This window comes from Salvelinus fontinalis, chromosome 3 (genome assembly GCF_029448725.1).
Source record: "Salvelinus fontinalis isolate EN_2023a chromosome 3, ASM2944872v1, whole genome shotgun sequence".
NCBI lineage: Eukaryota > Metazoa > Chordata > Actinopteri > Salmoniformes > Salmonidae > Salvelinus > Salvelinus fontinalis.
This window is the reverse complement of record NC_074667.1, coordinates 8,747,697-8,772,282: the sequence shown is the minus strand read 5'-3', so window position 1 is coordinate 8,772,282 and position 24,586 is coordinate 8,747,697. Positions and strand designations below refer to the sequence as shown.

At 42.8% G+C, this 24,586-nt stretch overlaps 1 protein-coding gene across 3 annotated transcripts in view; it reads left to right on the top strand.

Annotated features, from left to right (window-relative positions):
• The window catches only part of LOC129837930 ((E3-independent) E2 ubiquitin-conjugating enzyme UBE2O-like), a 59,841-nt gene that overhangs the window by 17,757 nt on the left and 17,498 nt on the right, over nt 1-24,586 (top strand). For all 3 annotated transcript variants that reach the window (XM_055904506.1, XM_055904495.1, XM_055904515.1), the window contains exons 2-10: nt 16,989-17,048; nt 17,434-17,544; nt 18,797-18,894; nt 18,996-19,059; nt 19,645-19,788; nt 19,984-20,093; nt 23,469-23,619; nt 23,838-23,943; nt 24,234-24,579. In XM_055904506.1, the coding sequence (XP_055760481.1) occupies nt 16,989-17,048; nt 17,434-17,544; nt 18,797-18,894; nt 18,996-19,059; nt 19,645-19,788; nt 19,984-20,093; nt 23,469-23,619; nt 23,838-23,943; nt 24,234-24,579 (1,190 nt within the window). The remainder of the gene's footprint in view (nt 1-16,988; nt 17,049-17,433; nt 17,545-18,796; nt 18,895-18,995; nt 19,060-19,644; nt 19,789-19,983; nt 20,094-23,468; nt 23,620-23,837; nt 23,944-24,233; nt 24,580-24,586) is intronic.

Below are 24,586 nucleotides of genomic sequence, written 5' to 3'. Positions count from 1 at the left end.
TCATTCGCAGCTTTGTGGAAGTTACCTGTGGTGCTGATGTTTAGGCCAAGGTATGTATAGTTTGTGTGCTGTAGGGCAATGTTGTCTAGATGGAATTTGTATTCGTGGTCCTGGCAACTGGACCTTTATTGGAACACCATTATTTTTGTCTCACTGAGATTTACTGTCAGGGCCCAGTCTGACAATCTGTGCAGAAGATCTAGGTGCTGCTGTAGGCACTAATTTGTTGGGGACAGACGCACCAGATCATCAGCAAATAGACATTTGACTTCAGATTCTAGTAGGGTGAGGCTGGATGCTGCAGACTGTTCTAGTGCCCTCGCCAATCCATTTATATGTTGAAGTGGGTGAGCTTAAGCAGCATCCCAGTCTCACCCCCCGGCCCTGTGGAAAGAAATGTGTGTTTTCTACCTATTTTAACCGCGCACTTGTTGTTTGTGAACATGGATTTTATAATGTCGTATATTTTTCCGCCAACACCACTTACCATCAATTTGTGTAGCTGGCCCTCATGCCAAATTGAGTTAGTTAAAATAAAATAATGATCAACAAAGCGTGAGAAGACTTTGCGTTTTTTTTGTTTGTTTGTCAATAAGGGTGTGCAGGGTGAATACATGGTCTGTTGTACGTTAATTTGGTAAAAAGCCAATTTGACATTTGCTAAGTACATTGTTTTCGCTGAGGAAATGTACGTGTCTGTTAATGATAATTCAGAGGATTTTCCCAAGGTTGCTGTTGACGCATATCGGGGGGTCAAATTTCTCAAATTTCATATTGGGGTCAAATTTCTCTACTTTTGTGTATTGGAGTGATCAGTCCTTGGTTCCAAATATTGGGGAATATATCAGAGCTGAGGATGATGTTAAGGTATAGCCAATTGGAATTTGTGGTCTGTATATTTTAGTATTTCATTGAGGATACCATCAACCCCACAGGCTTTTTTGGGTTGGAGGGTTTGTATTAGAGGCCGGTCGATATTGATTTTTCAACACAGATACCGATTTATTGGAGGACCAAAAAAAAAGTCGATACCGATTAATCGGCCGTTTTTTAATTTTTTAATTACATTTTTATTTATTTATATATTTGTATAATGACAATTACAACAATACTGAATGATCACTTTTATTTTAACTTAATATAATACAGACATAAAATCTATTTAGTCTCAAATAAGTAATGAAACATGCTCAATTTGGTTTAAATGATTCAAAAACAGTGTTGGAGAAGAAAGTAAAAGTGCAATATGTGCCATGTAAAAAAGCTAACGTTTAAGTTCCTTGCTCAGAACATATGAGAGCTGGTGGTTAAATATTCCCAGTTCTTCAATGTTCCCAGTTAAGAAGTTTTAGGTTGTAGTTATTATAGGAATTATGATGCGTTGACTATTTCTCTCTATACCATTTGTATTTCATATACCTTTGACTATTGGATGTTCTAATAGGCACTTTAGTATTGCCAGCCTAATCTCAGGAGTTGATATTCAAAACAGCGCTGTGAAGCAAGCATTCCTAAGAACTGCTGGCAAAAGCATTAAAGTTTGAATGAATGCTTACGAGCCTGCTGCTGCCTACCACCACTCAGTCAGACTGCTCTATCAAATCATGGACTAAATTATAATATAATAAACCCAGAAATACGAGCCGTTGGCCATTAATATGGTCAAATCCGGAAACTATAATTTCGAAAACAAAATGTTTATTCTTTCTGTGAAATATGGAACTGTTCCGTATTATATCGAACGGGCGGCAACCCTAAGTATAAATATTGCTGTTACATTGCACAACCTTCAATGTTGTCATAATTGTGTAAAATTCGGACAAATTAGTTCGCAACGAGCCAGGTGGCCCAAACTGCTGCATATACCCTGACTCTGCATGTAGCGAACGCAAGAAAAGTGACACAATTTCTTTAGTTGATATTGCCTGCTAACGTGAATGAACTAAATATGCAGGTTTAAAAAATATATATATACTTCTCTGCATTGATTTTAAGAAAGGCCTTGATGTTTATGGTTAGGTACATTCGTGCAACGATTGTGCTTTTTTTCGCGAATACGCACATTTTTCGCAAATGTTTTTTATAAGATACGTTTAATGCTAGCTAGCAACTTAACTTGGATCCTTGCTGCACTTGCGTAACAGGTGGTCAGCCTGCCACGCAGTTTCCTCGTGCAATGCAATGTAATCGGTCATAATCGGCGTCCAAAAATGACAATTACCGATTGTTAAGAAAACTTGAAATCTGCCATGCCGATTAATCGGTCGACCTCTAGTTTGTATTTTGTCCTGTAGTTCATTCTCTCTCTCCCTTTGCCTCGCTCGCTCTCTCTGTGTGTGGTAGATGTTGTGCACTGGTGACTTGCAAAGAAAGGCCGGCTGTCTACAGCCTCTCCCTCTGCAGTATTGACACCTCAGTCGTGGAGATAGGCTGGTTCCGTGTCTGGCTCTCTTTCTCTGTTGTTTTTTCCTTCTCCCTGTGCTTTGCTCTTCCCTCCTCCTCTCTTTCCAACCCTCCTCTCTTTCCAACCCTCCTCTCTTTCCAACCCTCCTCTCTTTCCAACCCTCCTCTCTTTCCAACCCTCCTCTCTTTCCAACCCTCCTCTCTTTCCAACCCTCCTCTCTTTCCAACCCTCCTCTCTTTCCAACCCTCCTCTCTTTCCAACCCTCCTCTCTTTCCAACCCTCCTCTCTTTCCAACCCTCCTCTCTTTCCAACCCTCCTCTCTTTCCAACCCTCCTCTCTTTCCAACCCTCCTCTCTTTCCAACCCTCCTCTCTTTCCAACCCTCCTCTCTTTCCAACCCTCCTCTCTTTCCAACCCTCCTCTCTTTCCAACCCTCCTCTCTTTCCAACCCTCCTCTCTTCCAACCCTCTTTCCAACCCTCTTTCCAACCCTCTTTCCAACCCTCTTTCCAACCCTCTTTCCAACCCTCTTTCCAACCCTCTTTCCAACCCTCTTTCCAACCCTCTTTCCAACCCTCTTTCCAACCCTCTTTCCAACCCTCTTTCCAACCCTCTTTCCAACCCTCTTTCCAACCCTCTTTCCAACCCTCTTTCCAACCCTCTTTCCAACCCTCTTTCCAACCCTCTTTCCAACCCTCTTTTCAACCCTCTTTTCAACCCTCTTTTCAACCCTCTTTTCAACCCTCTTTTCAACCCTCTTTTCAACCCTCTTTTCAACTCTCTTTTCAACCCTCTTTTCAACTCTCTTTTCAACCCTCTTTTCAACCCTCTTTTCAACTCTCTTCTCTTTTCAACTCTCTTCTCTTTTCAACTCTCTTCTCTTTTCAACTCTCTTCTCTTTTCAACTCTCTTCTCTTTTCAACTCTCTTCTCTTTTCAACTCTCTTCTCTTTTCAACTCTCTTCTCTTTTCAACTCTCTTCTCTTTTCAACTCTCTTCTCTTTTCAACTCTCTTCTCTTTTCAACTCTCTTCTCTTTTCAACCCTCTTCTCTTTTCAACCCTCTTCTCTTTTCAACCCTCTTCTCTTTTCAACCCTCTTCTCTTTTCAACCCTCTTCTCTTTTCAACCCTCTTTTCAACCCTCTTTTCAACCCTCTTTTCAACCCTCTTTTCAACCCTCTTTTCAACCCTCTTTTCTTTTCAACCCTCTTTTCTTTTCAACCCTCTTTTCAACCCTCTTTTCAACCCTCTTTTCTTTTCAACCCTCTTTTCTTTTCAACCCTCTTTTCTTTTCAACCCTCTTTTCTTTTCAACCCTCTTTTCTTTTCAACTCTCTTTTCTTTTCAACTCTCTTCTCTTTTCAACTCTCTTCTCTTTTCAACTCTCTTCTCTTTTCAACTCTCTTCTCTTTTCAACTCTCTTCTCTTTTCAACTCTCTTCTCTTTTCAACTCTCTTCTCTTTTCAACTCTCTTCTCTTTTCAACTCTCTTCTCTTTTCAACTCTCTTCTCTTTTCAACTCTCTTTTCAACCCTCTTTTCAACCCTCTTTTCAAACCTCTTTTCAAACCTCTTTTCAAACCTCTTTTCAACCCTCTTCTCTTTTCAACCCTCTTCTCTTTTCAACCCTCTTCTCTTTTCAACCCTCTTCTCTTTTCAACCCTCTTCTCTTTTCAACCCTCTTCTCTTTTCAACCCTCTTCTCTTTTCAACCCTCTTCTCTTTTCAACCCTCTTCTCTTTTCAACCCTCTTCTCTTTTCAACCCTCTTTTCAACCCTCTTTTCAACCCTCTTTTCAACCCTCTTTTCAACCCTCTTTTCAACCCTCTTTTCAACCCTCTTTTCAACCCTCTTTTCAACCCTCTTTTCAACCCTCTTTTCAACCCTCTTTTCAACCCTCTTTTCAACCCTCTTCTCTTTTCAACTCTCTTCTCTTTTCAACCCTCCTCTCTTTCCAACCCTCTCTTTTCAACCCTCCTCTCTTTTCAACTCTCCTCTCTTTTCAACTCTCCTCTCTTTCCAACCCTCCTCTCTTTCCAACCCTCCTCTCTTTCCAACCCTCTTTCCAACCCTCTTTCCAACCCTCTTTTCAACTCTCTTCTCTTTTCAACCCTCTTCTCTTTTCAACCCTCTTCTCTTTTCAACCCTCTTCTCTTTTCAACCCTCTTCTCTTTTCAACCCTCCTCTCTTTTCAACCCTCCTCTCTTTTCAACTCTCCTCTCTTTCCAACCCTCCTCTCTTTCCAACCCTCCTCTCTTTCCAACCCTCTTTCCAACCCTCTTTTCAACCCTCTTTTCAACCCTCTTTTCAACCCTCTTTTCAACCCTCTTTTCAACCCCCTTTTCAACCCCCTTTTCAACCCTCTTTTCAACCCTCTTTTCAACCCTCTTTTCAACCCTCTTTTCAACCCTCTTTTCAACCCTCTTTTCAACCCTCTTTTCAACCCTCTTTTCAACCCTCTTTTCAACCCTCTTTTCAACCCTCTTTTCAACCCTCCTCTCTTTTCAACCCTCCTCTCTTTCCAACCCTCCTCTCTTTCCAACCCTCCTCTCTTTCCAACCCTCCTCTCTTTCCAACCCTCCTCTCTTTCCAACCCTCCTCTCTTTCCAACCCTCTTTCCAACCCTCTTTCCAACCCTCTTTCCAACCCTCTTTCCAACCCTCTTTCCAACCCTCTTTCCAACCCTCTTTCCAACCCTCTTTCCAACCCTCTTTTCAACCCTCTTTTCAACCCTCTTTTCAACCCTCTTTTCAACCCTCTTTTCAATCCTCTTTTCAACCCTCTTTTCAATCCTCTTTTCAACCCTCTTTTCAACCCTCTTCTCTTTTCAACTCTCTTCTCTTTTCAACTCTCTTCTCTTTTCAACCCTCTTCTCTTTTCAACCCTCTTCTCTTTTCAACCCTCTTCTCTTTTCAACCCTCTTCTCTTTTCAACCCTCTTCTCTTTTCAACCCTCTTCTCTTTTCAACCCTCTTCTCTTTTCAACCCTCTTCTCTTTTCAACCCTCTTCTCTTTTCAACCCTCTTCTCTTTTCAACCCTCTTCTCTTTTCAACCCTCCTCTCTTTTCAACCCTCCTCTCTTTCTACCTACCTTTATCCGTCTGTCTCCCTCAGTCCTATTGCCCTGCCACTATTTTCACTCTCAATCAGTAATTCTCTCTCTCTCTCTCTCTCTCTCTGCTGCTGACCCTTCCTCAGCTCCCATCAGTTGTTCCAGAAGTATATAGTGGTTTTATACCAGAATATCAGTTCTCTTAACGCCACCTGGTTCTCCTCTCCCCCAGGAGAACAGGGGTAAAGGCCTAGAACATTACCACACAGCCCCTCTAATGGAGCTGTGTGGTCCCACTGTCTGGATCAATGGACCACCAGCTCTGTCAGACATGGCTGGTCTGCTGGAGATGGAGGAGGGAAATGTAGGGAGGTGTGTGTAGGATGGTTTTGTGTGTATGTGTCGTACATGGCCCTGGTGTGTGTGTGTGTGTGTGTGTGAGACATAGGGAGAGTGAATCTAGTATGAGATAAATATTTGATCTTTATCATCTTAGGTATGAACGTGCTATATGTGAATGGAGAGCAGGCGTGGCCCAAGGCTGCTCGCTCGCTCTCTCTCTCTCTCTCTCTCTCTCTCTCTCTCTCTCTCTCGCTCTGTGTCTCTCTGTCTAATCCCCCCCCCCCCCCCCCCCCCCTCCATCCTTCCTCCTGCACCCCATCTGGAGAGTGTGACTCGTGTAAATGAGCCCAGGAAGACAAAACCAGTACTGATGTACTAGTGATCTGCATCTTTCCCTTTCAATACGATTTGATATGCATCTAGTTACATGGGCTCCGATATGATACAGGAACAAAATGTTTTAGTTTGAAAGGATTTGGTTTGATTAGAGGAACGTTCAATGCGATACGATTCGATGCACTAACAGTTGTTGCATAAATTACGTTTAATTTTCCATTCTAAATTCAAATATGCTGTTGATGGAGCTCGTGAGCTGGATCTGTCTGAGCGGACTTCTCTCTAAGTTAATCTGAAATTACCATCACCCACGAAGGAATGTCATTTTTGCAGGTTCAGTGTTTGAGCTAGTAATACATTCAGCAAAAAAAAGAAACGCCCTCTCACTGTCAACTATGTTTATTTTCAGCAAACGTAACGTGTAAATATTTGTATGAACATACGATTCAACAACTGAGACATAAACTGAACAAGTTCCACAGACATGTGACAAACAAAAATGGAATAATGTGTCCCTGAACAAAGGGGGGTGGTCAAAATCAAAAGTAACAGTCAGTTTCTGGTGTGGCCACCAGCTGCATTAAGTACTGCAGTGCATCTCCTCCTCATGGACTGCACCAGATTTGTCAGCTTATGCTGTGAGATGTTACCCCACTATTCCACCAATGCACCTGCAAGTTCCTGGACATTTCTGGGGGGGAATGGCTTTAGCCCTCACCCTCCGATCCAACAGGTCCCAGACGTGGTCAATGGGATTGAGATCTGGGCTCTTCGCTGGCCATGGCACAACACTGACATTCCTGTCTTGCAGGAAATCACGCACAGAACGAGCAGTATGGCTGGTGGCATTGTCATGCTGGAGGGTCATGTCAGGATGAGCCTGCAGGAAGGGTACCACGTGAGGGAGGAGGATGTCTTCCCTGTAACGCACAGCGTTGAGATTGCCTGCAATGATAACAAGCTCAGTCCGATGATGCTGTGACACACCGCCCCAGACCATGACGGACCCTCCACCTCCAAATCGATCCTGCTCCAGAGTACAGGCCTCGGTGTAACGCTCATTCCTTCGACGATAAATGCGAATCTGACCATCACCCCTGATGAGAAAACCGCGACTCGTCAGTGAAGAGCACATTTTGCCGGTCCTGTCTGGTCCAGCGACGGTGGGTTTGTACCCATAAGCGACGTTGTTGCCGGTGATGTCTGGTGAGGACCTGCCTTACAACAAGCCTACAAGCTCTCAGTCCAGCCTCTCTCAGCCTATTGCGGACAGTCTGAGCACTGATGGAGGGATTGTGCGTTCCTGGTGTAACTCGGGCAGTTGTTGTTGCCATCCTGTACTTGTCCCGCAGGTGTGATGTTCGGATGTACCGATCCTGTGCAGGTGTTGTTACACGTGGTCTGCCACTGAGAGGACGATCAGCTGTCCGTCCTGTCTCCCTGTAGCGCTGTCTTAGGCATCTCACAGTACAGACATTGCAGTTTATTGCCCTGGTCACATCTGCAGTCGTCATGTCTCCTTGCAGCAAGCCTAAGGCACGTTCTTGCAGATGAGCAGGGACCCTGGGCATCTTTCTTTTGGTGTTTTTCAGAGTCAGTAGAAAGGCATCTTTAGTGTCCTAACTTTTCATAACTGTGACCTCAATTGCCTACCGTCTGTAAGCTGTTAGTGTCTTAACGACCGTTCCACAGGTGCATGTTCATTAATTGTTTATGGTTCATTGAACAAGCATGGGAAACAGTGTTTAACCTGTTGGGGATGGGGGCGCTGTTTAGACTATTTATGCTAATGTGGCTAATTTTTTAAACGGCTTCCCACAAAATCCTTGATCGTACAATATGCATATTATTATTATTATTGGATAGAAAACAGTCTATAGTTTCTATAGGAGTTGAAATTTTGTCTCTAAGTGGAACAGAGCCCATTCTACAGCAATTTCCCTGACATGGAGTCAGATTTGAGAAACGTTGGCCACTTTTCTGAAGTCATTTAAACGGGCACTGTCGTTGCTATGACTATACGGACACTTCTTACGTCTTCCCCTGGATGCCTTTACGTGATGACGATTCCAACGGGCTCGATTGCTCGTTCACAGGCCCTACAAATGAAAAAAACCTTTAGCTAGCAAGTCTTTTCTTGCTGCGTAACGCGCGTGGAAGACACCGACCCTCTCCTGTTCCAAGCGTTAGTTTAGCCTGTTATATTTCTCCGGTCATCTTTTCACTCGTTATAGGAGTTACAAACATCACAAAGTAGTTAATTTAAAGCGTTTTATAGCAATTTATATCCGTTTAGTGCGATTTTGGGACATTTATTTTTGCAACGATGTGAAAAGTTGGGAACGCTTTTCAGTTCATCCCGAACGTAGTTGACATTTCCACATGGCAAGAGGACAGCTTTCCACCAAAAGACGATTTCTCCCAAGAAAGGATCCTTTGCCCAAGATACTGATGGAAGAACAGCTCAAGGTAGGACATTTTTATTATGATAAATCGTGTTTCTGTCGAAACATTTTAGTGGCTTAGGACGCCATGTTTTTTGACGTAGCTTCGCTTGGCGCAAACTGTATTGAAAAGTAAGGATAAATTAAAAAATGTAATAACGCAATTGTATTAAGAATTAAATTGTCTATCAATCCCTGTCCACCCTATATTTTTTAGTCACGTTTATGAGTATTTATGTATAAGAGTAGATCACTGTCTAAGTGGCGCAAGGACGTTTTCTTTACCAGCTTGTCTACATTTCACATTGTCTAACCATGATTTTGGTGGCTAAATATAAACATTTTCGATCAAACTGTATATGCATGTTGTAATGTGATGTTACAGGAGTGTCATCGGAAGAATTCTGAGAAGGTTAGTGAAAAAATTAATATCTTTTGGCGATGTTGACTTTTATCGCTCACTTTGGCTAGAATCAATGCTGGGCTGCTAATTGCTATGTGCTAAGCTAATATAACGATTTATTGTGTTTTCGCTGTAAGACACTTAGAAAATCTGAAATATTGTCTGTATTCACAGGATCTGTGTCTTTCGATTCGTGTATGCTGTGTATTTTTACGAAATGTTTGATGATTAGTAGTTAGGTAAACACGTTGCTCATTGTAATTATTCTAGTCCATTTGTGATGGTGGGTGCAATTGTAAACTATGCCATATACCTGAAATATGCACTTTTTTTTAACAAAACCTATCCCATACCATAAATATGTTATCAGACTGTCATCTAATGAGTTTTTTTGTTGGTTAGGGGCTATAAATATCTTAGTTTAGCCGAATTGGTGATGGCTACTGGTGTTGGTGGACAAATAAAAGATGGTGGATTATGCTAATGTGTTTTTAGGTAATAGATGTACATCTTTACATATTGTGTCTTCCCTGTAAAACATTTTAAAAATCGGAAATGTTGACTGGATTCATAAGATCTGTGTCTTTCATTAGCTGTATTGGACTTTAATGTGTGAAAGTTAAATATTTTTAAAAAATATTTTTTTTGAATTTCGCGGCACTGGTTTTTCAGTGGGGGGGGGGGGGGTGTGCCGCTAGCGCCACGCTGATCCTAGACAGGTTAAACCCTTTACAATAAAGATCTGTGAAGTTATTTGGATTTTCACAAATTATCTTTGAAAGACAGGGTCCTGAAAAATGGACGTTTTCCTTTTTTGGTGAGTTTAGTAGATACATTTCTTGGTGGGTATTTGAGAGATTTGCGAGAGACTCGATATTTTTATATCAATATTTATCAACAACAAAAAAATCTGATTCAAATGGCTTAGACCAGGTTTTCCCAAACTGGGGTATGCCAAATAAAAATATGATTCACCCCCCCAAAAATAAAAAGGGATAGTTGAACTAATTCCTTCTCGTATTCAGTTCCTCGCAAACGCACTCGGAGAAAGCGTAGTAGAAAAGAAGCTTCCCGTGGGGTGCCAAGCTTGCTTTTCCCACTGTTACCTCTGTAGTTTATTTTTCTTAAGATGGAATCATATTTCTCCTAATCAAGTTTCCCTGTGGAAATTTATTTAGACGCACGCTGCCGCCTCATCAACGGCAGACTGACTCTTTTATCTGCACTGCAATGAGCTACGCCGCGTTTTCCCTATGAAATCTTAATTACATCTCCAACAGGAGAGTGTCGTATGATTGGTCTCAGATCTTCCACCGGTGTGGCTCTGTTTCAATCACTCCGCAGAACCCCATTATCGAAGCCGGTCAAGAACATGCTCTGCCTATTTCATTCACCACCTGCCTCTGAGACAGTGAAAGATATGAGGGATATGTACAAAGCTTGCCACATTGCATTGAGCATCATAAGAGATCATGGGTGTGAGTAGTCATATCGTCTAGGGCAGGTATTCCCAGATTGGGGTACGGACGCGCAATGTCGTCGGGGGTACGCCAAATAAAAATGTGATTCACCTATTATTATTATTATTATTATTATTATTATTATTATTTTTAAATATACGTTTTTTCTTCACATTTTCAAACAGTCTATTTGGGTACACTGCCACATCCACCGAGAGGCTCTTGCCTGACAGCTTGAAATATGTTTTTGGACACTACAGTGAAAATGGTTAACCATGTTAAAGCCAGGCCCCTGAACTCTCGTGTGTTTTCTGCATTATGTAATGATATGGGCAGCGACCATGTAACGCTTTTACAACGTACAGAAGGGCGCTGGTTATCAAGGGGCAAGGTATTGACATGTATTTTTTTAAATTGAGAGACGAGCTTAAAGTTCTCTTTACTGACCATCATTTTCACTTGTTTGACCGCTTGCATGATGACGAGTTTCTCACATGACTGGGTGATGTTTTTTCTCGCCTGAATGATCTGAATCTAGGATTACAGGGACTCTCCACAACTATATTCAATGTGCGGGACAAAATTTAAGCTATGATTATGAAGTTGGAGCTCTTTTCTGACTGCATTAACAAGGACATCACACAGGTCTTTCCATCAGTGTATGATTATTTTGTGTGCAAATGAACTCAATCTTACGGACAATGTCAAATGTGATATAGCACCTGAGTGAGTTGGGTGCGCAATTATGCAGGTACTTTCCCTAAACGGACGACACAAACTGGATTCGTTATCCCTTTCATGCCCTGCCTCCAGTCCACTTACCGATATCTGAACAAGAGAGCCTCATCGAAATTACAACAAGCACTTCTGTGAAAATTGAATTTAATCAGTCACTGCCAGATTTCTGGATAGGGCTGTGCTGTTAAGACACTGATGCCCTTTGCAACCAGTACCTATGTGAGAGTGTATTCTCGGCCCTCACTAGCATGAAAGCTATATACAGGCACAGACTGTGTAGGAAATGATTTAAGTCTGAGACTCTCTCCCAATACAACCCAACATTGCAAAGTTGTGTGCATCCTTTCAAGCACACCCTTCTCATTAACCTGTGGTGAGTTATCCACAATTTTTGATGAACAAATAAGGTTTTATATGTAATGGTTAAATAAAGAGCAAAATTATTGATTATATTATTTGTGCCCTGGTCCTATAAGAGCTCTTTGTCACTTCCCACGTGCCGGGTTGTGACAAACACTCATTCTTATGTTTAATACATTTATTGTATAGTGTGTATGTGGCAGGCTTACAATGATGGCAAAAAAACATTTGAGAGTGTGCTGACTCTGGTGCTAGAGGGGGTACGCAGCTGGAGGTTGAATGTTTGAAGGGGTACGGGACAATAAAAAGTTTGGGAACCACTGGTTTAGACCATTTTGGAACTTTTCTTTTCCTCTCGCTGACTGTGCAGGAAGAAAAAAAACAATTGTCCTTGTTATGAAATAAACTTTACCCTGTATATTTAAAAATGACCATATATATATACTGATTTGTGTAAAGCTAAACTACCAAACTATTGCTGATGGTGAACCTGAACAATCAAAATCTAATGAAACCTAAGCCCCAATCAGCAGGAAGGCTATGTAGCTAGATGAGTCATGTCTCAGGTGGTTGCTTAGGCTACTTTATTCTGGTAAAACACAATTTCCAATAGCACATTTGATAACAATAGCGTAGCAAATTACATTGGTTGTCACTCGACTAATAAAGCCTAAGAAACACTCACGACCACATTTGGTGTATATTGGAGATTACTCACGTAACCGCGGTTCTATGAACCAAGCGGTGAATTATAGTTATTTTTCTGAGTTTCTCTCGCCACCTCATGGCCTCAACCCCTAGTTTAGGAAACGCGGATCTATCACAAGACAAAAACTCTCCGTCCTTGAGATGAGACAAAGGAACAGATCTGCTTTGTTAGCCTGGAGCCCGACAGCTTAGCTCGCAGAGAGATGTCCGCTTTGTTAGTGTGTTCTCGTAGACCGTGTGTGTGTGTTGGCACTATAGTGTGTATGAGAAAGACCTCCCCCCTCTTTAGCGGCACCTTTACAGAACTGCCTGCTGGTTTCCTGGCTGCCGCTTGACGCCGTGATGCTGACTAACCATTGTTATTAGACGGTTACTGGTGCCTGAACAAAAGACACCAATCCCGGGGTTTCTTTCCAATACAGACAGGTGTTTCCACTGGATTCCTGAACGTCTATATTGTGTCGACCGGCAATCCTCCAACATACGACACACACAGACTAAGGATGTTTTCAGCGTTTCCCCTCTGGATATTTCTAGCTTTAGGATCATTGTTGAGACAAGGGGGGGGAAACATGTGTATGTTCTCTTTGTGTTAGTAGTTTTACATAGCCTATGTGTTTCAATAGGCTACGTAACATGTGAGAGTTTTATGTGTGCACATGAGCAACTGGGATGTGTACCATTTGTATGCGTAATCAGATTACATACTGTGTGTGTGTGTGTGTGTGTGTGTGTGTGTGTGTGTGTGTGTGTGTGTGTGTGTTCCACTCCCACAGGAGGAGCAGTGATTTGTGCAGGATGCAGCGAGGCACAGATCAGCTCATTGAGCAGTGTACAGGCAGGCAACAGATGAGACAGTCAGTGGTGACATCTCTAGGAAATAGCTTCCTTTGGTGGGCCCGGGAGAAGAAAAAAGAACAGACTAGAAAAGGGAGAGAGGATATTCATGCCTTTCTTTCTCTGAGTTCTCTATCACCAGCACTACTAGATGAGATCAGTGACCGTATACCCTTCCTCTGCTCTCTCCCTCATCCTGTTTTCCTCTTCCTCTGACTATTTCTGGGAATGGAACCGGGACTGCGTTACAAACATACCATGAATAATGAAAGCCAAATTGGATTGTTTTGATAGCTATAAAATAGGCACGGTCGAATATGCTTTCTGGAAGGTGTGGCCTGCCCTACTGTATTCTATTATATCTTATCTTAGTACTTCACATGGTTGCTTCCATCATATTTGGTTGAGTATGTATTGATTTTAGCCTCATGGTTCCTATGCAGCGAGACAGTTGATGCATTCGCACGCTGCCTGACCCCTCTTCTCCATGGCAGAATTAGAATCACTAAACACACACAAGGGACTGTGTGCGCATGCTTCAGTGTAGGCCTGTTTGTGTAAGTGTGCATGCATGAGTGTGTCCAGCCTCTACACTGGAAGTGGTGTGACAGTTAAGACAGCGTGATGTGTAAATGGAGCATCGATCCCATTTTGCCCACCTCCTCCTCGCCCCACAATTTACAAGAGTAAGGTTAGTCCAGACCGCAGAGCCTGAAAACATATAGGGATAGCTGCAGCTGGCCTAGTCCAATCAGATTGTGGTTTGTGTGTACACGAGATACAGGATTACTAGAGTAATAGCTTTTATATCTCTAATGTCCAATTTTGGCTCTCACACACACACACACCCTTCCCTTCCACTTCATAACCACACTTCCTCCCTCCTAGTTTTCACTCCTCTTTTCTTCCTCCTAATCATCTCACGTCCTGCCTCCCTCCTCTCTCCTCCATGATTCTATTGTAGGTGATGGCATCCGGCTGGCAGCTGCCACCCATTCGAACTCCAGCCAGAGGAGCAGCTTGCCACTACTAGCGCTTGCCACATTACACTGATTAGTATTATGGAGCATGTTGGCGCCCCACCACTAGCCTATCTCTGGCTTACTGAATAACTCTTGCCTTTGAAGAGTGATCTGTCTCTCCCCACATTTTGAGAACAGTACGTGTCATCACTTGGGAAATGGAATAGACAGCAACGAGCTGATTTGTCTCTCGAGGGAGTCCGGTGTTGAGTGGTCTGTGTGTAATTCCCATTCCCCTGTCATGTTCGTCTACTCCATCAACATGGTGGACGATTAAAGATACGACTAAATTAGAGCTAAGACTGAGAAATACAGACTGGAAACGCTAGTTTGAGCTACTGTATCTTATTGGGAATCTGTTTTCAAAGGTATCGTCTGTTTCGGATAGAAATGTATGGAGTAGAACAGATATGGTCTTTCGAGGAGTATGTCCGTTCTTCATTGCATTTCTCCCTGCAACATTCTGAATATTTCACCTCACCAAGTGTGTTAACAGGAGAACGGTGCTTGGAGGCACAGGGTTTCCCAGTCATCCCCTGATAAGGCATCTGTGCCCCCCCCCCCCCCCCCCCCCCAGTTATTGGGTTTTGTATAGAAAGGATACAGCTTTTGTCGATTGACTTTTCGTAGCAGGTTTAGGATAACTTGCGCAGCAGGCTAGGAGTATAAGGTTAGGGTTAGGGAAAATGCTTTTAAAAAAAGCTACTTTTGATGTTAAATTTGACAAAAGGTGTTTCTCATCTAGACATGACCCAATTACAGCCTTACCCAGTCAGTCCCTACCCTATTTATCCTATTTTCTCCATTCACTCATTGATTACTTCCACCCAGTAAATTCTGCTTTCATTTAGTAATTTCCCTGTATGCCAATTCCTTCATGAATCTGTCTATCCACCCAACAACCTATTCTTATGGCTATTGCTGTACATAGGTCTGCCAGGGTATATAGATCATTTGTAATTAGTAGTGCCTCTTTTAAACTGTCACTTATCTGCTGCAGTGATGGTATTTTGATATTTTATTCAATGTGATATTTTGTAGACTAACAAGGGCATCATTCCAACAGTGTTTGTGTGGCAAGAGTGAGACTGAACTGTACCCTCTGACATCCAAATGTTGATCTTCTACTCGAATGCTCTTATTCGCGCTTCCACAGAGATCCCGGAATAAACTCAGTGCATCGTCTATAGACCGCATCGTTGCTGTACGACCTTGTCTTTCGGATGAGAGAGACCGGCAGGGGGAAGTTGCCTTTGGAATGTATTCAAACTTTCCAAACTTTTTCACCGGTTTGTTACTTTACAGCCTTATTCTAAAATGGATTAAATAAAAACAAATCCTCAACAATCTACACACAATACCCCATAATGACAAAGTGAAAACAGGTTTTTAGAAATGTTAGCCAATGTTATTAAAAATAAAACAGATACCTTATTTACACAAGTATTCAGACACTTTGCGATGAGACTCGAAACTAAGCTCAGGTGTATCCTGTTTCCATTGATCATCCTTGAGATGTTCCTACAACTTGATTTGGATAGGCAATGAACTGTCTAAGGTGATCAAGAGCCCGATGGTCACTCTGACAGAGCTCTAGAGTTCCTCTGTGGATATGGGAGAACCTTCCAGAAGGACAACCATCTCTGCAGCACTCCACAAATCAGGCCTTTATGGTAGAGTGGCTAGACAGAAGCCACTACTCAGTAAAAGGCACATGAAGCCACTTGGAGTTTGCCAACAGGCAAAAAGAGACTGACTGTAAGAAACAAGATTCTCTGGTCTGATGAAACCAAGGTTGAACTCTTTGGCCTGAATGCCAAGTATCACGTCTGGAGGAAACCTGGCACCATCCCTACGGTGAAGCATGATGGTGGCAGCATATTTTTATTTATTTAACTATGGAGATGTTTTTCAGTGGCAGGGACTGGGAGACTAGTCAGGATCGAGGGAAAGATGAACGGAGCAAAGTACAGAGATCCTTGATGAAAAACTGCTCCAGAGCGCTCAGGACCTCAGACTGGGGTGAAGGTTCACCTTCCAACAGGAAAACAACCCTAAGTACACAGGCAAGACAACGCTGGAGTTGCTTCGGGACAAGTCTCTGAATGTCCTAGAGTGGCCCAGCCAGAGCCCGGACTTGAACTTGATTGAACGTCTCTGGAGGCACCTTAAAATAGCTGTGCAGCAATGCTCCCCATCGAACCTGATGGAGCTTGAAAGGATATGCAGAGAAGAATGGGAGAATCTCACCAAATACCGGTGTGTCAAGCTTGTAGCGTCATACCCAAGAAGACTCAAAGCTGTAATCCCTGCCAGGGGTGCTTTCACAAAGTACTGAGTAAAGCATCTGAATACTTATTTAAATGTGATTTTTCTTTCCTTCATTTTTTTTTTTTTTTTTAATAAATAAAAATGTTTATAATCTATTTTTGCTTTGTCATTATGGGGTATTGTGTGTAGATTGAGGGGGGAAAATAATGTATCAAATTTAGAATATGGCTGTAACGTAACAATGTGGAAAAAGTCAAGAGGTCTGAATACTTTCCGAAGGCACTCATCAAAGGTGTAGTATGTACATAATTCTTTGGTATAGTTGGGATTATGTGCAGCACCCTATAGGTACTACTACTTACGTGATTTGGACGAGGCTGACTTGTATTTAGCACAGCCTACCTCACTGCTGCGTTATCACTACTGGTTTCAGATAGCAGTCATAAGACTTGGGTCAGATGAGATGATTGGGTCGGTAACTGGGACCGAATGGCATTCCAGTTGCCAAGATGCTAAAACGACAGTTGAAATTGGACCACTTCAGTTGTCGGTCTTGTCTATATATTCTTTGATGTTCTCATCTCACCCCCTTCTCTGTTTTCTCCACCCTCTGTTGCAGCTGAAACTTGTAGATCGATCCATCGTTATCCGAGACATTGTGCGGCGGATGAATTCTAACGTAAGCCGAGCTCCCTCTCCTGTCGTATCACTACACTGTGTTAGCTGATGACACCCTACATGACCGGCGTACCAACACAGGATGACTGTACAGGCTGCAGTGTTTTTATGTAGAATGTGCTAACATGCCTTTATCAGAAAGGGCTTACATGCCCTCTTTGTTAAGATGGGGATTGATGCAAGCACACTGATGTATTGAGTAAACATTTTAGCATATGTGTAGCTTATTCTAATATTCAACACCTGTCCCCAGGCGGTATTTATTGAGTTGACTAGTGATAGAAAACAAAAATTAAAACTCACTGACACACACTGGTGCGTTGTTTTTGGCTAGAGTGTCAGGGTGATGGTGATATGGTAAACCTTGTCTTGTTTGTTGTTTCCAGGACAACCAGTGTGGCATCGTGACCAACATCGACATAGAGTGTGCTGTAAAGCTAGTGGGTACCAACTGTGTCCTGTACCCCGTCAACAGTAAAGACCTACATCACATCTGGGTAAGAAAAAAACAGATGGACACAGTATTCACTTGACCACACTGTCCACAGAGGAGTTGCAAGATGGAAACATTTCCACATGTGATTTATCAAATAAATGTATTATTTTTGTCAAATTTTTTTTTTTCTTTCTCGAGTATCTCCCGTAGTAGCCTATGCCTTGAAGGTTGTCCGTTCTTTATTCTATATACACTACCGGTCAAAAGTTTTAGAACACCTACTCATTCAAGGGTTTTTCTTAATTTGTACTATTTTCTGTATTGTACAATAATAGTGAAGGAATCAAAACTATGAAATAACACATGGAATCATGTAGTAACCAAAAAATTGTTAAACAAATCAAAATCTATTTTATATTTGAGATTTTTCAAATAGCCACCCTTTGCCTTGATGGCAGCTTTGCACACTCTTGGCATTCTCTCAACCAGCTTCACCTGGAATGCTTTTCCAACCTTCTTTAAGGATTTCCCACATATGCTGAGCAGTTGTTGGCTGCTTTTCCTTCACTCTGCGGTTCGACTCATCCCAAAACATCTCAACATCTAAGTCCCTGACAGTGTCACCAGCAAAGCACCTTCACACCTCCTCCATGCTTCACGGTGGGAACCACACATGCAGAGATCATCCGTTCACCTACTCTGCGTCTGGGGGGGGGGGGGGGGGCTGGTAACTCCAATGAACTTATCTTCTGCAGCAGAGGTAACTCTGGGTCTTCCTTTTCTGTGGCGGTCCTCATGAGAGCCAGTTTCATCATAGCGCTTGATGGTTTTTGTGACTGTACTTGAAGAAACTTTAAGAAAAAAATTCCAGATTGACTGACCTTCATGTCTTTAAGTAATGATAGACTGTCGTTTCCCTTTGTTTATTTGAGCTGTTCTTTCCTTAATTTTTTTTTTTTTTTTTTTAAATCTTTATTTAACTAGGCAATATGTACTTGGTATTTTACCAAATAGGGTTATCTTCTGTATACCACCCCTACCTTGTCACAACACAACTGATTGGCTCAAATGCGTTAAGACGGAGAGAAATTCCACAAATTAATTTAACAAGGCACACCTGTTAATTGAAATGCATTCCAGGTGATTACCTCATGAAGCTGGTTGAGAGAATGCCAAGATTGTGCACAGCTGTCACGGCAAAGGGTGGCTACTTTGAAGAATCTCAAACATAAAATACATTTTGACTGGTACTGTATATGTACCACTTTAATGTCTCTGTTACAATCAATTGTTTCATGCGTGTTTCCTGCTAGTCTTTCATGTATGGGGACTACATAGCCTACGACTTCTGGCTGGGGAAGGTGTACGACCTGACCAACCACATCATCCTCAAGCTGTCCAATGGCGCCAGGTACAGAATCTGTCCCAGTATGAGTGTCATTTCAAAACGGTTTCCTTTATATCTATTTGTCTGTGTCATGCTTAGCTCAACTCCTCCCTCTACTACTGCAGGTGTTCCATGAATGTGGAGGACGGCGCCAAGCTGTACGACGTCTGTCCACACGTCAGCGACTCGGTAGGTGAAATGCCGCGAGCTGCGTTTTTTGGTGTGAAAACGTAGCCGTCTGCCCTCGTCCACTGCTCTTCACTGACCGGATAAGGCTGGCTAGGTGGAAGCAATATGAAATGAACTTACTCCTCACAGCCTTGAGCTTCCTATTCCACCTTATTGACCGGAGGCAGGTGTGTAATACTTTGTAACAGGGCTGGGGGTCAATTCCATTTGAGCTGGGTCAATTTAGGAAACCGATTTAGATAATTGAGTTTAAATGGAATCGACCCTAATCTTGTTTAAGGTAGCAGGTTGCGTGCGTCCAATATTAATCGGAAACTGTTGTGCTTTGACTGGGAGTACCTAGGTGTTAGTCCTGTTCATTTTGGCTGTTATTTCAGAAACAAATCAACCGTTTCTATGTAGTCAACTATAATTGTTTTTTATTTTTTTTAACACTGAAGGTTAAGTACTAGCTATGTTCTCCTGTCATTTGTTGACATGACCAATGAGCAGCAGGATACCTTCCAGATCTTTTTAGATTCTCCATGGACTGGGTTAGGGAAACTGCCTCTGTTTGTTAGTAATATGGATCTCCCTGGTTGGTAGGGTCTGTTCTTCGAAGAGGCCTACGGTTTCTACCCAGGCCAGGTGCTGATTGGGCCGGCCAAAGTCTTCTCCAATGTCCAGTGGCTCTCCGGGGTCAAGCCCGTACTCCGCAAGAAGAGCAAGTTCAGGGTGGTGGTCGAAGAGGTATGATGATGGCAATTTACGTATTTTATAGTCGTGCATTATTCACAGGTAATAACTTGGGCTCTGAGTTTTTTTCCTGGTTTTTACTGACCACGTAACCTTACTACCTAATAATAGGCTTAGCTACTTCAGTACGTGTGATGTCACTGCTCTAAATGGTTATCTCTGTGTCATGTGACCCCCCCTCCCCCATAGGTCCAGGTGGCGGAGCTGAAGGTGACGTGGATCACCAAGAGTTACTCCCCCAAGGGCACGGACAGCGTCTACCCCCCTCCGTCCACCATCTCACAGGAGAACCTCTGCAGGTACTATATTGTCTGTTCGTTCCAAGGCTCTACGCTGACCTTTAAAAAAAATGTTTTACAAAGAGCACATGAGTGGTTAAGTTTAAAAATGTAGGTGCACACAAAGAAATTTAGGAGCATAATGAAAAATATTTGAATCCTTAATTTTTCTAGGCACACTGGTACTCCTAAATTAAAATTCCAGGTCGCACAGCAAAATATTTTTTGCGCATATGCGAGTAACATGGCCGCACTAGAGCCCTGCAGTCGTTGATTCATTCATCCATCCAGCCATCCACACTCGGGAGCATAGAGGCTGCAGTTTTCCGTCATAGATATGCAGTGTATGGACAGTCTATTTCTAGTGATCTGGTCCGCACACATTATATATACACACACCTCACAATCACATCTCTCACTCACACCTGCATGCATGTCTTAATTGGATGCTTACGTGAACATGGTGAAGTTGTAACTTTATAAAAAGGACCGCAATCATTTTTTGCAAGCTGCACTGTACGCCTGTGGTCGTAGCTGGAGAAAGAGCAGTTCTCCTCAAAGTTCCAAATGGTCAGAACCATTAGCTTTTGAGACGGGTGAAATCCAAAGCTGTTCTATATTAACCCCCTAAGGTCAATGTCCGACGCCCCTGCGGAAAATTTAATTGGCATAAATAAAAATATCCCCATTTAAAAATCTGTAAATTTAATCTAGAGTTGGATGCTACTCAATCCACTGCATCTACAGTTGAAGTCGTAAGTTTACTTACACCTTAGCCAAATACATTTAAACTCAGTTTTTCACTATTCCTGACATTTAATCCAAGTAAAAATTCCCCGTCTTAGGTCAGTTAGGATCAGCACTTTATTTTAATAATGTGAAATGTCAGAATAATAGTAGTGAGAATAATTTATTTCAGCTTGTATTTCTTTCATCACATTCCCAGTGGGTCAGAAGTTTACATACACTCAATTCGTATTTGGTAGCATTGCCTTTAAATTGTTTAACTTGGGTCAAACGTTTCTGGTAGCCTTCCACAAGCTTCCCACAATAAGTTGGGTGAATTTTGACCCATTCCTCCTGACAGAGCTGGTGTAACTGAGTCAGGTTTGTAGACCTCCTTGCTCGCACATGCTTTTTCAGTTCTGCCCACAAATTTTCTATAGTTTTGAGGTCAGGGCTTTGTGATGGCCACTCCAATACCTTGACTTTGTTGTCCTTAAGCCATTTTGCCACAACTTTGGAAGTATGCTTGGTGTCATTGTCCATTTGGAAGACCCATTTGTGACCAAGCTTTAACTTCCTGACTGATGTCTTGAGATGTTGCTTCAATATAGCCACATAATTTTCCTCCCTCGTGATATCACCTATTTTGTGAAGTGCACCAGTTTTGCCTGCAGCAAAGCACCCCCACAACATGATGCTGCCAACACTGTGCTTCACGGTTGGGATGGTGTTCTTTGGCTTGCAAGCCTCCCCCTTTTTCCTCCAAACATAACGAGGGTAATTATGGCCAAACAGTTCTATTTTTGTTTCATCAGCCCAGAGGACATTTCTCCAAAAAGTACGTTCTTTGTCCCCATGTGCAGTTGTCTGGCTTTTTTATGGCGGTTTTGGAACAGTGGCTTCTTCTTTGCTGAGCGGTCTTTCAGGTTGTAGATATAGGATATAGGACTCGTTTTACTGTGGATATAGATACTTTTGTACCTGTTTCTTCCAGCATCTTCAAAGGTCCTTTGCTGTTGTTCTGGGATTGATTTGCTCTTTTCGCACCACAGTACGTTCATCTCTAGGAAACAGAACGCGCCTCCTTCCTAAGCTGTAGGACGGCTGTGTGGTCCCATGGTGTTCATACTTGCGTACTATTGTTTGTACAGATGGACGTGGTACCTTCAGGCGTTTGGAAATTGCTCCCTAGGATGAACCAGACTTGTGGAGGTCTCCACATTTTTTTCTGAGGTCTTGGCTGATTTCTTTTGATTTTCCCATGATGTCAAACAGAGGCACTGAGTTTAAAGGTAGGCCTTGAAATACATCCACAGGTACACCTCCAATTGACTCAAATGATGTCAATTAGCCTATCAGAAGCTTCTAAAGCCATAACATCATTTTCTGGAATTTTCCAAGCTGTTGAAAGGCACAGTCTTCTTAGTGTATATAAACTTCTGACCCACTGGAATTGTGAACAGTGAATTATAAGTGAAATAATCTGTCTGCAAACAATTGTTGGAAAAATTACTTGTCATGCACAAAGTAGATGTCCTAACCGACTTAGCAAAACTATAGTTTTGCTAACAAGAAATTTGTGGAGTGGTTGAAAAACGAGTTTTAATGACACTTAAGTGTATGTAAACTTCCGACTTCAACTGTTCCTATGTCGCACTTCCGCATCTGCGGTGAACGTTGAGAGTTAGAGCGGTGATTGTCAAACCCTGAGACATCCCGAAAATCGGTGTTCTCACAAAATCATCTAGTGTCCGAACGGTTTGCTCGACGACTCCCACAAGCGTCTTGGGACACATCTGGAGTCAGTTCAGCCCATCTGTCGAGTTCTATCTTTAGTGTCCGAACAGTTTGGGCTCCATACTGATATGACCCCTCTGTGGAAAGCTGAGACTCTACATGTCGGTTGTTTTAAGACGCCCACAGGCCTCACATGACTAGTCTTAAGGTCCCCAGGTTTGAAAAAATGTATGAAATTATATATGGAGAATGTTTAGTGCCAAAAATAATGTGTTTGTATGGTCTAATAGCAGTAAGGCCAAATACAATTTGTAATTTTTTTGGCTTAGATGGTGCATAGACTGTTGTGCCGAAGATAAGGGGTTAAATACATGTACAAGAAATTACAAATGTTACCTCAACTTTCTTATATCTCCAATGTAGGACAGACACTTCACAACAAACCTGTTTTGGGGACTATCTGTTCCATGTTGTGAATCTGTTATTCAACACGTTTGAATGGTCTAATAGCAGTAAGGCCAAAACTATTTTTTTCATATTATTTTGAAGATACTTCAAGGGTTGATTGGTCATTTCTGCAGGTAAATATGAACATATTACTAGCATAAATTCAAATATCTGCTGAAATGATCCGTGGGTGATGGGGAATCTGATAGTGGCTCAAGTGCCTACACACACACATGCGCACACACGCACACACGCATACACAAAGGGCCACTCGGCTACAAGAAGTCAGCTTTGAAGGATCCAGCTCAGTATACAATTTTAATTTAGAATAGAAAATGAATGTGTTCATGCAAGAAATGTTAGTGCATCGTATCAGAGCCCATGTATCTAGATGGAGAGATGCTCATCCCTAACACACACCCATTCTTTTACGTCTATGATCCTTCTAATAACATGCTCCCCCTACATGTGTTTGTTCTGATCCAGAGTGAAGCGTCTGGGCTACTACGACCACACCCAGAGGCAGCTGGGGGAGAGGGCCCTGTACGTGTTCCCAGCCAAGGGAGACACCACACACATCACCTGTGAGTGGCCCGACGGAGCCCCCGGACTCCCAGAGGACCCCGTAGCCAGGAAGGTGTGAAAGGGAGAGGAAATGTTTCTATATATAGTATTTTTTTGTGCGTGCCTGTCCCCGTTTTTAAATGGATGTGTGAAACAATTGATCACAATGTTGCCTCTGTTTGTACAGATACTCCATGTATCCAATTTTCTTCCCTCAATGCATGCACTAAATGTGTATTTTTGCCATGTTTCGTATTATATCAGTGTCCTATGACAATGTCCTTCCTGCAGTTGAAAAGAATGTTCAAGAAGGAGTTGTTGGGGAAGAAGACCAGTGAAAATGCAGACACACAAGGTGCCAACCAGCACTCTACCGACAACACGGACTGCCTTGATGGTACGGCTGCTTTTATTTATACCTATGTTGGTCATCAGACATTTTTCCTTGTCATTTTTTGGCAGATATCCTCACTTTAAACAGCTGACGAGCTCAATTTTTTTTTATTTTAGAATAATTTCTGTCTTAATACAGTCTACTCCTGAGTGTCCATCTGATAACAGCACACCTTGTGCAGGGTAGTTCGCACCACAATTAAAATCTATTCCTCGTGCTTAAGTCAGTCCCAAGTCACTGCATATACTGTACCACTAGTCAATCAACCGTGTCGTCCCCCTCCCCACACCCAGGTGACCTCAAGCCTGACAACACCCACCCAGACTCCACCGATCTCCCCCGTCCTCACCACCCCAACAACGGCCCCAACCACACCCACCAGCCCTCGCCCCTGTGCCCTCCCCCCTCTGACCCGTGGCCCGAGCCCGCAGAGCAGGACGCAGACGACGAGGCCGGGGCAGAGGACACGGACGACACGTTGTCGCTGACGTCGTCGGCGAGCAGCACTGCGTCGTCGCAGAGCGGCGGTCTGGGGGGCCTGAACAGGAAGAAGAGCATCCCGCTGTCCATCCGCAACCTGAAGAGGAAGCACAAGAAAAAGAGGACCAAGTTCTCCCGTGAGTTCAAGCCCGGTGACAGGTGAGCC